The 13,526-nt window shown below is 40.6% G+C and overlaps 1 protein-coding gene across 2 annotated transcripts; it reads left to right on the top strand.

The window, feature by feature from the left end:
- The first annotated feature begins 1,069 nt into the window (after window positions 1-1,069).
- ano10b (anoctamin 10b) lies at window positions 1,070-13,476 on the top strand. 2 transcript variants are annotated; one of them, XM_062420535.1, is made up of 16 exons: window positions 1,070-1,141; window positions 1,261-1,328; window positions 2,487-2,758; window positions 4,788-4,961; window positions 6,416-6,553; window positions 7,205-7,321; window positions 7,558-7,674; window positions 8,665-8,994; window positions 9,192-9,374; window positions 9,500-9,555; window positions 9,648-9,722; window positions 10,855-11,019; window positions 11,122-11,313; window positions 11,422-11,559; window positions 11,655-11,771; window positions 11,860-13,476. In XM_062420535.1, the coding sequence occupies exons 3-16, from the start codon at window positions 2,494-2,496 to the stop codon at window positions 11,881-11,883; spliced, it is 2,091 nt and encodes a 696-aa protein (XP_062276519.1). In that variant the 5' UTR covers window positions 1,070-1,141; window positions 1,261-1,328; window positions 2,487-2,493; the 3' UTR covers window positions 11,884-13,476. The 2 variants fall into 2 exon arrangements, with proteins under 2 accessions (XP_062276519.1, XP_062276520.1); XM_062420536.1 differs by having other exon boundaries at window positions 1,094-1,141; window positions 1,258-1,328.
- The last annotated feature ends 50 nt before the right edge of the window (window positions 13,477-13,526 follow it).

The following is a 13,526-nucleotide window of genomic DNA, read 5'->3' as shown; positions in this document are numbered from 1 at the left end:
GACACAAACTATTTTACATGTTAAAATTGGTTTTATGAAATCAGTGTATCATGTCTCATGTGCCTATGCAGGCTGCCAAGGCTGAGAAAATCACCCTGATGAAGGTTACCTGACTTTAGCTATTCATAAGTATGTTTTAATTAGTATATAATCACCTGAAAATAAGTTACCTTAGAATGAGCCCTTTATATGGAGAATGTACCCTTCTACAGAGGCCGCCATGTTGCACCCTGTTTCTATAGTAGCCCAGAATGGACAAACCAAACACTGGCTCTAGAGAGGGCCTGTCGAGTTTCTCGGCCACTGTAGCTTCTCCTACATGCTTGGAAGGGCATGGGGAGGGGTATGCAGTTTATTACGATCTGCAATTTCACCACTAGATGCCACTATCCATCCCACACACTGCACCTTTAAAGGATCTGGTGCCAAACACTGGTGGACACCTTCAGTGGTCTTGCTGAGTCCATGTCTTGATAGGATATGTCTAGGATATGCAAATGTGTGACTCTAGTGACTCCTAGTGCCAATATATATACGGTAGAGTACAATTTGGTACTGGTCTTGGTCTTTCAGTCATCTGCACCCTAGTGCCATTTCTTCCCCTCCCCTCTTGTGACTGATTGGTGTATACACGTATCTATATATAGTATACACTACACAGTTGTGAATAATTCATCCAAAGAGTAATCTCCCTTCCCAGACTTTTATTTGAATATTTTAAAACATGTAGTGTTTCACAAGAAAGAAATCAAAGAAAAAGTAAAAACTAATTTGAGCAGTAATCATGTTGTGACCCCCTTAGATTCATATTGTGATCCCATGTGGGGGCCCCTGAACCTCCACTGACATAGAGCACTTTATGCAGTGCAATTTTGTCCAAGTTTCAAACCAAACTGTAGTTGTCCCAAATATCTGGCGTGGAGCAGTAGGACCCTGAGCAGCAGCAGCAGCAGCCGCAGCACTAAAGCAGAGGGCTGGCAAAGGGAGGAGCCTGAATAAAAACTAAACAACCCTCCACACCCTGCAGTCTCGGGGAAGTTCCTCCGCATTCCAGCCATACACACACACACACACACACATACACACATATAGACAGACACACATACATAGAAAGCTGATAGGATCCACACGCTGAAGCTGGGTGAGTCCTGGCAGAGAGATTGTGTTGTTTCTGTTTTCCTTTCAGGGAAACTAAATGGATATTGTCTTCATGTTTTTGTGTGTATGTGTGTGTGTGTGCGTGTGTGTGTGTTAAAACAGGAGTTTGCAGGGGCTGTGGGCCTGCTGTAGGACTGGAGACTAAATCCTCATCATCAACGCCCTGCCAGGTGCTGTATTTCCTGACTCATCCTCTCCTTTGCCCTTTATGTCACTCTGTTTTAATAAAACAACAGGAAGTGTACTATTATCAGCCCTAGCTCTGTTTCTCTCTTGAAATCCAGTGTGTCTCTGTATTTCTGTGTATCTTCTCAGTCAGAGGAAGTTTCTCATGTGCAGCTGCTACTAGAATGACTGCTGCTTCCTCTCGAGGAACTGAAACATTTATAAAAGATTCATATCTTAAAGTTGCAGCAAGTAGCCTGAATGACAGTGCAGCATACAGATTCCTGGAAAATTATAGCTGCAACTGTATGTGATGAATATCATATTTTGAAACAGAAAAAGCGAGCTTGGAGAGATTGAAAATCAGTTTTTGACAGCTTGAAATCAAAAAAAAAAAAAAAAGTTTTGCAATATTGACAGTGAGTTGTGAAGGCTTGCATAATTTTGGGCAGTTTGTCAAGCGGATAGCAATGGGCGGCCAGCTTGTTGTTGTCTTTTAAGAGGAGAGCTCATCCTCCTTACAGCTTGAAACGAGCCATTGTCCCCTCCGCTGCAGGCATCTGTCTAGTTTGGAGGAAGCATACAGTCACACAAGACAGCAGAACAGGAGAGGCATGAACACAAACACTGAGTTTCAACCTTTCCTTTTTTAAAGTATGACATCATATTCATCCCATAAAGTTTCTGCATGTTCAGACTCAAATGCAAACCTAAGATCTCTATGACAGGGTTATAATGATGTTATAATGTAATAACTGGTGATGCAAATTCAGAAAACTGTCATCATGACTGCATTCAAGTATGTAAATAATGCATTATAATAGAGCTACTGAAGTGTGTCAGGAGGCAGTTTTACAAGCACTGCACTGCAAAGAGTCCTGACAGCAGGTAGATACTGTAAGTCCTTGCTAACATTAAGTTTATGCCTCATGGCACTATTTTGATATTTTTTCATTTTCTACTGTGCTGTACTTCTTCTGTAAATGTTGAGATACTATTGCAAGCATTTGTCAGTTTTATAGGGCCAGTGTCAGTTAGGTGTTGGATCTTTTAACTTTTCTGTTGGGACATTGCAATGATGGAGAAGAAAAAAGCTCCAGTACTGGCAGACTGGAGCTGCACCATAGCAAACTACAACTGTTTTTGTGATCATTTCTTCACAGTGTCACCATGAGTGAGGCAGGTGGTGATGAAGGTGGAGGAGGCAGCAGCAGTAGTAACACAGCCCAGCAGACAGAGGATAAGTCTCCTGAGGAAAAGGTTCTGGGCAAACTGAGCGCTACCAGCATCGGACCAGGCTGGACTAAAGTCAGCTGCCCCTGCTGTGTGTCGGAGCAAGTTGAGCCATTAGTTGTGGTGAAGCTTGGGGAAAAAGTTCGCCCAGAAACCAAGAGGTGGCTTCTCAGATTGATTGGAACTCCTCAGAATGATGGAGGTAAGGGCTCAGATAGCAGAGCACAGGTCACTTTTCTCTCAGCCTTGCAAAAAAACACGCAAATCAAGTTTTTCTGTCATTCTCTTGTTGGAAATGTATTACACAAGAGAATCATTGCCTGGAAGGTTTCTCACACTTAAACATTTGATTTACATTTACAGTACATGCCAGTTGGAAGATCAGATACATTTAGTTCAATGAGTCCTTGGTTAATGTAAGGTAGCTTATGTTTAACCAGAACAGAGAATATATATAACCAAAACAAAAACATAGTTATGTCTACATGTATTTCTTTGCAGCTAAACGTATCATTTCAATATTCTGACTACTTTATGAATGGATCATGCATTTTTAACCTAATAATCAGCCACAATTCAGTTTGCTTTTATACCAAATATACTGGGGAATGTGTATAAAATTATTCACAAGACATTTATGTAGAATATTTCCATTTTTTGCAGCCATAAAAAACATGATTCTGAAAAATGTACTTGGTGTAACTGACTCAAAAGTGTCAGAGCAAGCCAATGAAGGATATACAATATGGTACTACCAGACAGTGAGGTATTACATGATTTCAACAACATTCAGGGGAAACGTACATTAGGGACAACTAGTGGGAGCCTCCTTAAGCTTTCCAAATATGCTTAAAGTCCCCCTCTACTCAAAAATGTGTTTTGCTTATTGTTGCTTCATTTGGATGTGTGAGCCTCACTATGCAGCGCTTGACACTTGAAGAATGTTGTCACATTTATCTACTGACTGGGCAAGTTTTTTCATGCTCACTTTAAGTTTAAGGTGTGTACCTATGAGCTTGATTTGTGACATCACAATTAGTTCGGAGTCAATCTTGATCCAGTAGCCCATGGAACTTACACAAGCTGAGAATGGATTTTTCAGTGAAGTATCAAACATCTTGTGTCCAGGAGTTCAACTTTTGAAATGAAACATATTTGTATATAGAATCTGGATTTCCAATGAGAAAAAAGGAATAGATTTTTTTTTAACAAAGTAACATTTTGTTAAAAAACCATATCAGACCAAATTATTATTGAAGATATTTTAAAATGTCTTAAAACATGTCTGGAGATTTATATAAATCAACCAGAGTCTAAGTAAATACAGAAATGATACTGCTGAATTAGCTGTGGTAGCTAACTGCACAGGAATGTACTTCCAGACAGTTAACTAGCAAAAGTTTGGCTAACCAAAGTAGCTGTTTGGCTAGCCAGCTAGCAAACAACCAGTTTTTCTTTAGTGATTCTATTTTTTGTGTACAATTATGACTGTATGTTCAAGGTCCTCTCATGGTTGTGTTGATTCATAATTTAAAAAAATACAAAACTATTTTATAACACCATTCCTTATGAGCTGTAAAGCTTAGACTTTTTTCCGTTTTTTTTTTCTGATTTTACTCTTCTTGTTATTTATCATTTCATATGTAGCATAATCCAGGTCTCAACAGCAGAGGTTAGCATTAACCTTTAGTCAGAATGGCAACACTTATGACGATAAAAACCAGATTTAAAATGACCACAATTTTCCTTTATAACTACGTGAAGGAAAACAAAAATGGAAAGATCAATGATGAATGTTTAATAACATGCATTTCATATCACTGTCACAGTCATCCATATCATTGCTTAGCCTGAAAGATTTACACTTTGTCTCTTCTTTTCCTCTTTGCTAAATCATCCTCATAACCATCCCTTTTTATCTTCCCACCTCCATCTGTAAGCAACCACTCCTTGACTAAATACACACCTCTGAAACAAGCAATTTCTCTGTGAGCAATCCTGTGCCTAGTCTAGACCTGCTAGATTTGTCTGGTACTTTTACATTTAATATCATTGAGTCTTTTGTTTCGACCATAATGCCGTACACCCCTACATTTTGGTTCCCCCTCTTACGTTATCATCGCTTTGCTGATGACAACCATTTTTATTTAGCTCTCCTGTTTCTGAAGGACATGCTCTCTTTTTTATTAAAAGCTTCAATATTTCCTCTTTACTCCACTATGCAACCCCAGGTGCAGCATTACTGGCCCACCCAGGCGAGGACGCCAGTGGTGACATCATCATGGTTTCTGCCCCGCGCTGTACGTTACTACGGGCCACCGAAGAGTTGGGTCTATGTAAGACTTACCAAAGCGGGGACATGGAGGCTTTCTCCTACAATGACAGAGAACACTTTAAAGATTCAGGTACAGCAACACAAATTCCGTCAAAAATTATGGTTAAGGTTTCATCATGTTAAAATTTAAAGTTACTCATTTTTTGTATCAGAATTTCAACAAACAGGAAGGTGTATAGTATAAATATAATAGGTTACTTATTGTTCATTTAATACTTTTAATCATTACATTCATCCTCCTGATCTAAAAAGTAGCATCCTGTTGCTTAGCCATAAAATGGCACATGTTCAAACAGTCCAGCAGGTGCAAACAATACAAAGTTCAGTTATGTTGTATTTTTCCATTCCTTGTCTGTCTTCAAAGAGTACTCTTGCTGCAGTAAAAACTATGCATCTCTATGTTTAGTAACGAATCGGTTGAGAAAATGTTCCAACTTCTCAAGCAAGATTAATTATTAACTATAACACCCAACAGGGTTGTTTGAAAACAGGGCTGCTTTATCATGTCATGAAAAGGGGACATTTAGTTTTTCACATTATGTTTCATGGTGTGTTACTTTGCATATGTATCAGACTATGTATGTGCACTGTACCTATTTTATGGGGGCATTTTATGCCTTTATTAGGCAGTGACAGCGGAGAGATGAAAGGAGTCGAAGAAGAGAGAAGCAATAAAGGCCCCTTGTTAGATTAACCATTATAATACAACCATTATAATATTTTCTTGATATATATGTATATATATAATTTTTTTTACCAGTGAAAATGGTCATTATTATGATTAAAATAGCATCATCTAAGAAAAATTACACTAAAATAAAAAAAAATCTTACTCGTAGAAATTTGTTTCTCAAACCGTCTGGCAAGAAATTGCTGAAGGAAAGAAAGGAGCTTCAAAACCTGTGAGACTAAATAAAATAAATAAATCATGGAGAGTAGAAGGGCTGTTTTCATAGCAGTTGTGTTATCCTTAAATATATTTTCAGATTTGGTCATTTTGACGAATAATTCTCATCACAACACAAGTAGGTGAATTAGATTTTTCTGGAGCTTTCAGCCAAATCGCAAGGCTTTCATCACTGGAGTTCTCATGGAGATGGTATACTACAATATGGAATTCTGACATATGATAACAGGGGTCGTATAAAGGGGAGATGGTGATTGTTTCCTCTGTTGAGAGATGGTCACTGATGTGAATGTCTGTCCACTAATGTCAGGTCAATGACCTTTGAACCCTGCCCAGTCTATGAAGTGACTTTAAGTCGCTGTTTACAGACTCATGTTTTCTGTTTCCACTGTTAATTCAGTCTCTTCCATCGATGTAGTGATCCCTACAGGTGTTGCATGTAATGTCATACACCACACCTCTGCTGACTACCTGCAGCAGTTCAAGAGTAATATTTTAGGATGGTTTTGTTTTTAAAGAAACTGTGATAGTAGCATATATATTTTATTTTTTGTATGTGCTAGTATTCATGCATTGCAGGCTATATCCATGTATCTGTATCTATTCATGTGTGACAGACAACATGGAGGCGTTCCTGACACTGGCGGAGAGAGAGTATATAGTGAAGTATGAGCTGGATGGTCTGAGGGCACAGAGGGACCTGAGAATACCTGGCCTGCCTGACAACTACACACTGCAACACAGAGACAACATCTGTGAGTGCTCTCACTGTGTTTTCACTACCATATAGAACAGAATAGAATCAGTGAAAAAGTGGCTTACCAAAGCATAGAAGCAACACAAGAACACGAACACGTGAGATATAAAACAAGTGATACTACTGAGATGTCTGTCTGTGTTCAAATCTGGTATTTTTAATCAACTTTTAACTTTGTTTAAGCATTTTTTACAGTGCACTTATCACTTGTGTTGTAGACTCTCATCCAAGTCATATTTATAATGATTTAACCATCAATTACGGTGTGTATATTTTTTTGGGACATACTGACAGCAATGTGGTAAATATTTGTTGTTTACTGCTGTCTTCACATTCAGCCAGTATCCAGCTGTACTATGTGTATCCTGTTATGCTGATCTCAGCTGTTCTTCTCTCCTCACATTCAATCATGAAAATGCCTCACTCAGCATCAGCCTCAGTGTCTGTGGTGTATACATGGGGGTGTGTGCATATGTAGCTGTGTGTGTGTGTGTGTGTGTGTGTGTGTGTGTGTGTGTGTGTATGTCTGTTTATGTGTGGTTTAGTTATTGCTTACTTGCAAATCTGTCCCTGCTTCACTCATATTCTCAAGTCACTGTTTGTTGGAGTGCTGTTGTGATAAAGTGACGCTTTTTGAACGCTTTTGCAGGGCAGAAGATGAGGTCAGCCGGTGTGATTGTGGACACCTTGCCACTCCATAAATATGACCAACTGAAAGCTCTCAGTGAAGCCTGGTACTCTGGGAATCAACTGGCTCAGCCGCTGGGTGGGTGGAAACACACCACACACATACGCACTAATACATTACATGAATGCAGAAGCAGATCCAAATACGGTCAAAGTCTCATTTCTTGATGCTACCTGAGAGGAATTGTCAGTACATGGCTGGGTGGGTGTTGGAGTGGAAAGTTGGTTACAGCTTCCATTTTCTGCACGTGTACTGTAAGACACATGAACCATGCATGCACGTAAACCTGACACTTCTGTTTCTACTTTACACAGATTCCGTCAATGCATATTTTGGAAGCCCAGTGGCCTTCTACTTCAGCTTCCTTGAATTCTATACCTGGTCCCTGCTGCCACCAGCGATACTGGGCCTGACCATCACATACTTCTCCGGTAGGTGTCCCGATTTCTATTAACACAGTTGACCATGTATGATTATGATTATGATTATTAATGTTTACAGATGCAGCGAATAGCATTTATGCTGCATTCAGCATACAAAATCATCATCAGAAACTTGTTCAAACCTAAGTAACTTAAAGCTGCACGAGGCAATTTTTTAATGTTAGCCCTAATATGTGGCAAGGTGATGCAGTTCCAGCTTTAAAAGATTCAATAAGTTGAATACAGACATATCAGGAAACTTCATATAACTGTCATGTATATATAACACTAAGGTCTGGTGTTTGATGCTGTAAAACAAAAGTTGACAAAGAGACGAGAGCAGCGATACCTGAAAGTGTGCTATGCTAGACCTGTGAGACTGCGATACTTCTTAGGGATTTATAAAAAATAAATTAAAACCTGGCTATTACAGCATTTACATGCAAATGTTAGTATCATTTAGCATGCTAATTTCTAGCTATGCAAAAGCCCATGCAACAAGTCTCTCAAAATGACATGTCACAAAACTCCTACAACATATTCACCAAGTCTAGATTTGCCTTTATTGGAGTGATGTCCATTTTTTGTTTCAATATTATCAGTTATGCTACTGAGATATAACCAGACTGCTCATCAGTAACATAATAAGATAACAGGAGCGTTAAACTGAACGTCACCCTTACACAAAGACAGACAACATACAGGAAGGAAACATACAAGACTCAGGCAGTACAAGATACGTTCAAGGCACCACATCAACCACATTCGATAGTCAACAACAGTGTTTGTTGAACGACCTCACTGACCTAGTTCTTCAGCTCACTAAATACATTGTACAATGGGTGGTCCTCAATGTTTATGACATTTAAGAAACAGTTTGAATTAGTATTGTTTCATTACTCTCTCCTCTTGGGCTGATGGATGGTGTATTTATGTCTAGTGTAGTTGTAAGGGGAAAGGCAAACTAATTGGACACTAAGTTTCCTTTATTCATGACAGGTGAGGTTCAGAAGGAGATGGTGGAGTCAGTCTCTGGCTCACAGGTCACGATCGTTGACGATGACGCAGGACCTGGTCACATCATCCAGGCTGTGTTCAGCATGCTGTGGTCCACGGTGGTTATTGAGCTGTGGAAGCGTCGGAGCGCCTCCCTGTCCTACCGCTGGGGGACCCTGCACCTTGCTGAGCGCTTTGCAGAGCCCCGGCCTGGTTTCCATGGTGACCTCGGTGTCAACCCTGTTACAGGTCGCGTGGAGCCGCTGTTTCCTGAATGGCAGAGAGATCTCCGCATGGCATTGGTTTCAGTCCCAGTGGTGGGAATGTTTCTAGGTAGGGCTTGAATTGAATCTGCTACTTTATGTGATGCTTCGAGTAAAAGATGAAGTGATATTGAATGTCATTTGAGGAGGAAGTTCAACCAAAGTGTGAAAACATGTAAAAGCACTTAGCAGCGGAAGTATGCCTTTTCTCAGCTCTGCCTCCCTTGTCACCTCTCCTTTCCTTTACTGTCATATCTCCTCCTGCAGGGTTGGTGGTACTGGGTATGGTTTGTTTCTACTGGGGGGAGGGCCAGGTGAAACAGCTACACCAGGACTGGGACTCCCTGCTGACTCAGACATTGCTCTACATGCCTTCTGTGCTTCACATCATCTATACAAACATGCTAGCCAATAATTACAAGAGAGTGGCACTGTCTCTTACTGAATACGGTGAGTGAAGTACAGGTGGTACTAGAGGGAGAATGAAGACTCAGGAATTTATGAATACAATGATACCAGTAGTGCTCTTTATAATGCTGATGGAAATCCAATGAACCCTCATTGTGTCCCTTTAGAAAACCACAGAGAAGAGTCGGCCTTTCAGAACCATCTAACAGCCAAAGTCTTAGTGGTTAGTTTCCCCTCTTGAAACATTAGCTCATACCATACATCCTTTTCCCGCAACAGGGTAATTCACTTGTCTCTTCTCTCTCTTCCTTTCAGTTCACCTTCTTCAACTACTTTGCAGTGCTCTTACACATTGCCTTCTTCAAGCAGGATGTGTCTCTGCTCCGTAAGGTAAAAGCTGAGTTCAGCAATTGTTCCACTCCTCACAGGACAGTGTTGTGTCTTTAAAGTGGTTTGCTGATAATTCGATTTTACACTACTATGACATTGAGGAACGTGCATGAGACAGTTGCAAAATTGTGCAAATCAGTGCAGCAATATCCTGACATTTTGTCCCTTACACAGGTCGATATCAAATCAATGCACCTCTACAGTGTTAGACCTTTGTTGTCCAAGTCTTTCACCGTCCACACACTTTGTTTGAAACGTTGGAAATGTTTTTAAGCCCAGCTGAGATAATAGCCCCGTTTCCACTGCAGGAACTTCTGAGTAATTTTACGGGGCCGGTTTCGTTGGCGTGTGTCTCCATAGCAGGAATCTCCCCTGAAGGACAATCTGCCTCGGGGCGCCCCCCGAACAAATTCCTGGGAGGGGCTTGAGTTTGACGTCAACAGAAAGCACCAAAATAAGCGGCATTTTTAAAACCCAGCAGAAGAAGAATAGTGGTAGAAAGCGTCTACACTCCCGGAAAAAGTTTGTGGCGTCCACCACAATTTACACAAACACACAAACCAGAAACTCGGCAACCACCTCAGTTCCTTTCATGTTTACCTCCTCTTTGTCTTTTTTTTGTTATGCTTTCGGCGCGTCGCCTCGGTGATGTCACGGTCAGAGTCCGATGGGTACTAACCGGGTCCTACTCTGCTATGGAGACACAACTGCCTAGAGGACAGAGTGAGAGGACGTTTCTGTAAAGGTCCCGCCTCCTAAATTTTACCAGGAACTTCCTTAATGGAAACAGGACTAATGACAACAACCAAATAAAAATTTGAAGGATGCATAATGTGCTTTTTGTGATTTTCATATCATTTATATACTGTTATAATATTCAAAGTTCAAGTTCATTGTTCAAGTTCCAAAACTTGAGATGAACACATGTAAAAACCCACCTTCAAGTCAAAAGCTACGGCTTTAGCTTGCTCTGATTGCTCTGTTTGCTGCGATACCTCCTCTTCCCCAATGAACTGACGTCAGATTGTTTGGTCATGCCAACAAAAGGCTGTCTGTTCCATAGTCTTCATTGCTAAAGTTGTTCATACAGTCCCATAGTAACCACATATATAATCTCTCTTTCTGTGTGAAGCGCCTGGCCTCTTTGCTGATAGTGAGCCAGCTCGTGAACCAGGTGACAGAGGTAGTCATACCCTTCCTGGTGGACCGGTTCATCAACGCCCCCCGCAGGACAGAGAGAGAAGATGACCCACAGGAGGACAAATTCAGGAACCAAATCACCCTGCCTGTTTTCCCTGTGTGTAAACAGTTTTAAAGATTTACTGAAGCTGTACATCAAAACGAGGATTAAAAGGCAGTTTGGCAGTGTACTGTATGACTGATTCATGTTTTTTCACAGGGCCTGTTTGGGGAGTACATCGAGCTCTTGGTGCAGTTTGGGTATTTGAGTCTTTTCTCCTGCGTGTATCCTCTGACGGCTGTGCTGCTTCTCATCAACAACCTCACAGAGATCCGATCGGACGCCTACAAGGTCTGCAATCTTTTCCGCAAGCCATTTTCCCCCCTTGCGGCGAACATGGGCGTGTGGCAGGTCAGCAGAAAACACAACGCACAACAGAAATGAGAATGAGATGCACTCATCGTGTCACCGCTCAGGCAATTATGGGTGAACAGCTTGTGTCATTGTCTTGTGTTTCAGATAGCTTTTGAGGTCCTGAGTTTTGTCTCCGTCGTGACTAACTGCTGGCTGCTGATACTGTCACCACGGTTACGAGAGCTGTGTCAGGGGGGCAAGATGAGCAGCACAAACTTCCTGTTGTTGGCTGTTTTGTTGGAGGTATGATGGAAACAAATGAAGATGTCGATGATTAGTAAGAGCTACATAACTACTTTTGTCTTGACACTTTTTTTAACCGTGTATGTTTTTTGCAGCATGTGCTGATCGTGATCAAGGTGGTTTTGTCCCTTCTGATCCCTGATGAACCGGATTGGATCAAGAAAAAGAAAGAGCATATAGAGTTCACATCCATGCAGGCCCTGAGAGAGCAGGTTAACACCCTCAACGTTCATTTATCCGTATGTAGCATCTTGGTGTTCTCCTTCATCTGTGTGTCAACTTTTCTTTTTTTCCTTTCAGAAACTGCTATCTGAAGAGTCCTGATTGCGTTTCAAATCATGGAGGTGGTGCTGTGCGTCTGCTACAATCAGTACCAGCATTCCTACTGCTGTGCCCTTATACTCCACCTTTTAAATTTAAAGTGTTGACCATAAGACTTCGGCTACTACTACCACTAAGTTACACGGTGCTTCTGCAATATACACCACATTGAAATGCACCTTTATATCACACATACACTGCAAGTGCAATTCAAACAGCAGCTAAAAAGTGTTTTGGGTTCTTCGTTCAGTATTAGACGGCAAATGTTATGTTTACAGATTATGTTTACGATAAAGGACGGTTATTCATACAGATATAACGAATGGACAGTAAAGGGGTCAGACGGGAAAGAGTATTTGACCTAACTGACGGGGCCAAAGGCCAACACAAAACACTTAACAAAATGCTGCAGTTATTTTATCTGGTGAAGGACTCTTTCAAGAGTATTTTTTGCTCGGTGCTGCCACCTAGTGATAATAAACAGTATAGAAACAATAGTATCATCATTTGAGTGATTATCATTTGAAAGACAGCAACCAAAATAATAGAAAATCAGTCTTTAAACCTACTCTATTCAACCTTTTTATATGTGTTGCTCAAAGTGACGAACACACGGAGACATTTCAGCGAACAGTGCAGTTGCTCTGAGTTCTCCAGGGCATTTGAGTGTCTTTCAACTCCTTGTTTTGGCTTAGTGTTGAAAAAATAATTTATTGCCATTTTGTTAATGAAAAAACAATGTTGTCTGTGGGTACTGATGTTTAAACATCTCCCATAAGCTTAAATGCAATGTGTTATTGCTGACATGACAAAAATCATATTCTTGACTGATTGAACTGAAAGCGACTGCATTAGTGAAACAGTGATGCTGTTTTTTATGAAATAATCACACTAAGGCTATGGCTTGAGGTTCCTCAAATGACATCTGTAGCATGAGGGAAATGCAGTAAGCAATGTGTCAAAATGTCTAATTTGCATTGAGTGATGGGTAGCAACCAAAGAACCGCTAGTGCTTTGCTATTAGAAATGTATTATTTTTTATGTGTGAATTGTTGTCTTTACTCACTCTTCAATATGTGGTGTGCCTAAAAACAGCTACTTGAGTTCACTATGCTGTAACAAATAATTCATCCTATAGTCACATAGTAAATATCACGAGTGTTCAATCTTCACTGCTGGCAGATTTGACTTCATATAAAAACATGTAAATGAATCTGCCGGGGAAGTCCACCATTTCTTGCATCGTTGCTGAACTACTATTGTGTATTGTTCATTATATAAGTTATTGATTGCTGAAGGTAGTATTTTTATTCAGCCACCAGGAGGCTCCATACACTTTCTATTTTATTCTTCATGCAGCTTTTCAGAGGCCCTGGTGGCTGCAGAAGGACTATGTCAGCAAAGATGCATATAGGTGGGTGAGACTTCTTCAGCTGCACATGTACACTCTTGATACTAATTATAAACCTGTGTGTATGTGTGTGAGTCTTGTGTGTGTGCTCTGATCTGAGGGGTCCTATCTGGTCCTAGGATCAGGATTTCAGGTTAAAAACAGAGGTGACAGAGTTTGCTGGGTGTCCAATAAATTCACAAAAGAAAGCCGGCTGGTTTGTCATGTTTACACTTTCAGAAAACATCACTATACC

This window comes from Scomber scombrus, chromosome 6, assembly GCF_963691925.1.
Source record: "Scomber scombrus chromosome 6, fScoSco1.1, whole genome shotgun sequence".
Taxonomy (NCBI): domain Eukaryota; kingdom Metazoa; phylum Chordata; class Actinopteri; order Scombriformes; family Scombridae; genus Scomber; species Scomber scombrus.
The sequence above is the reverse complement of the archived record's forward strand: the minus strand, read 5'-3'. Positions and strand labels throughout refer to the sequence as shown.

What these genes read in the sequence shown, in the direction of transcription:
- ano10b (XM_062420535.1), top strand. Translation starts at nt 2,494, where the DNA reads ATGAGTGAGGCAGGTGGTGATGAAGGTGGAGGAGGCAGCAGCAGTAGT. An exon ending in AACTCCTCAGAATGATGGAG is followed by an intron (nt 2,759 to 4,787) that starts GTAAGGGCTCAG and finishes ATGCAACCCCAG; the next exon opens with GTGCAGCATTACTGGCCCAC. An exon ending in TGCAGGCCCTGAGAGAGCAG is followed by an intron (nt 11,772 to 11,859) that starts GTTAACACCCTC and finishes TTTTCCTTTCAG; the next exon opens with AAACTGCTATCTGAAGAGTC.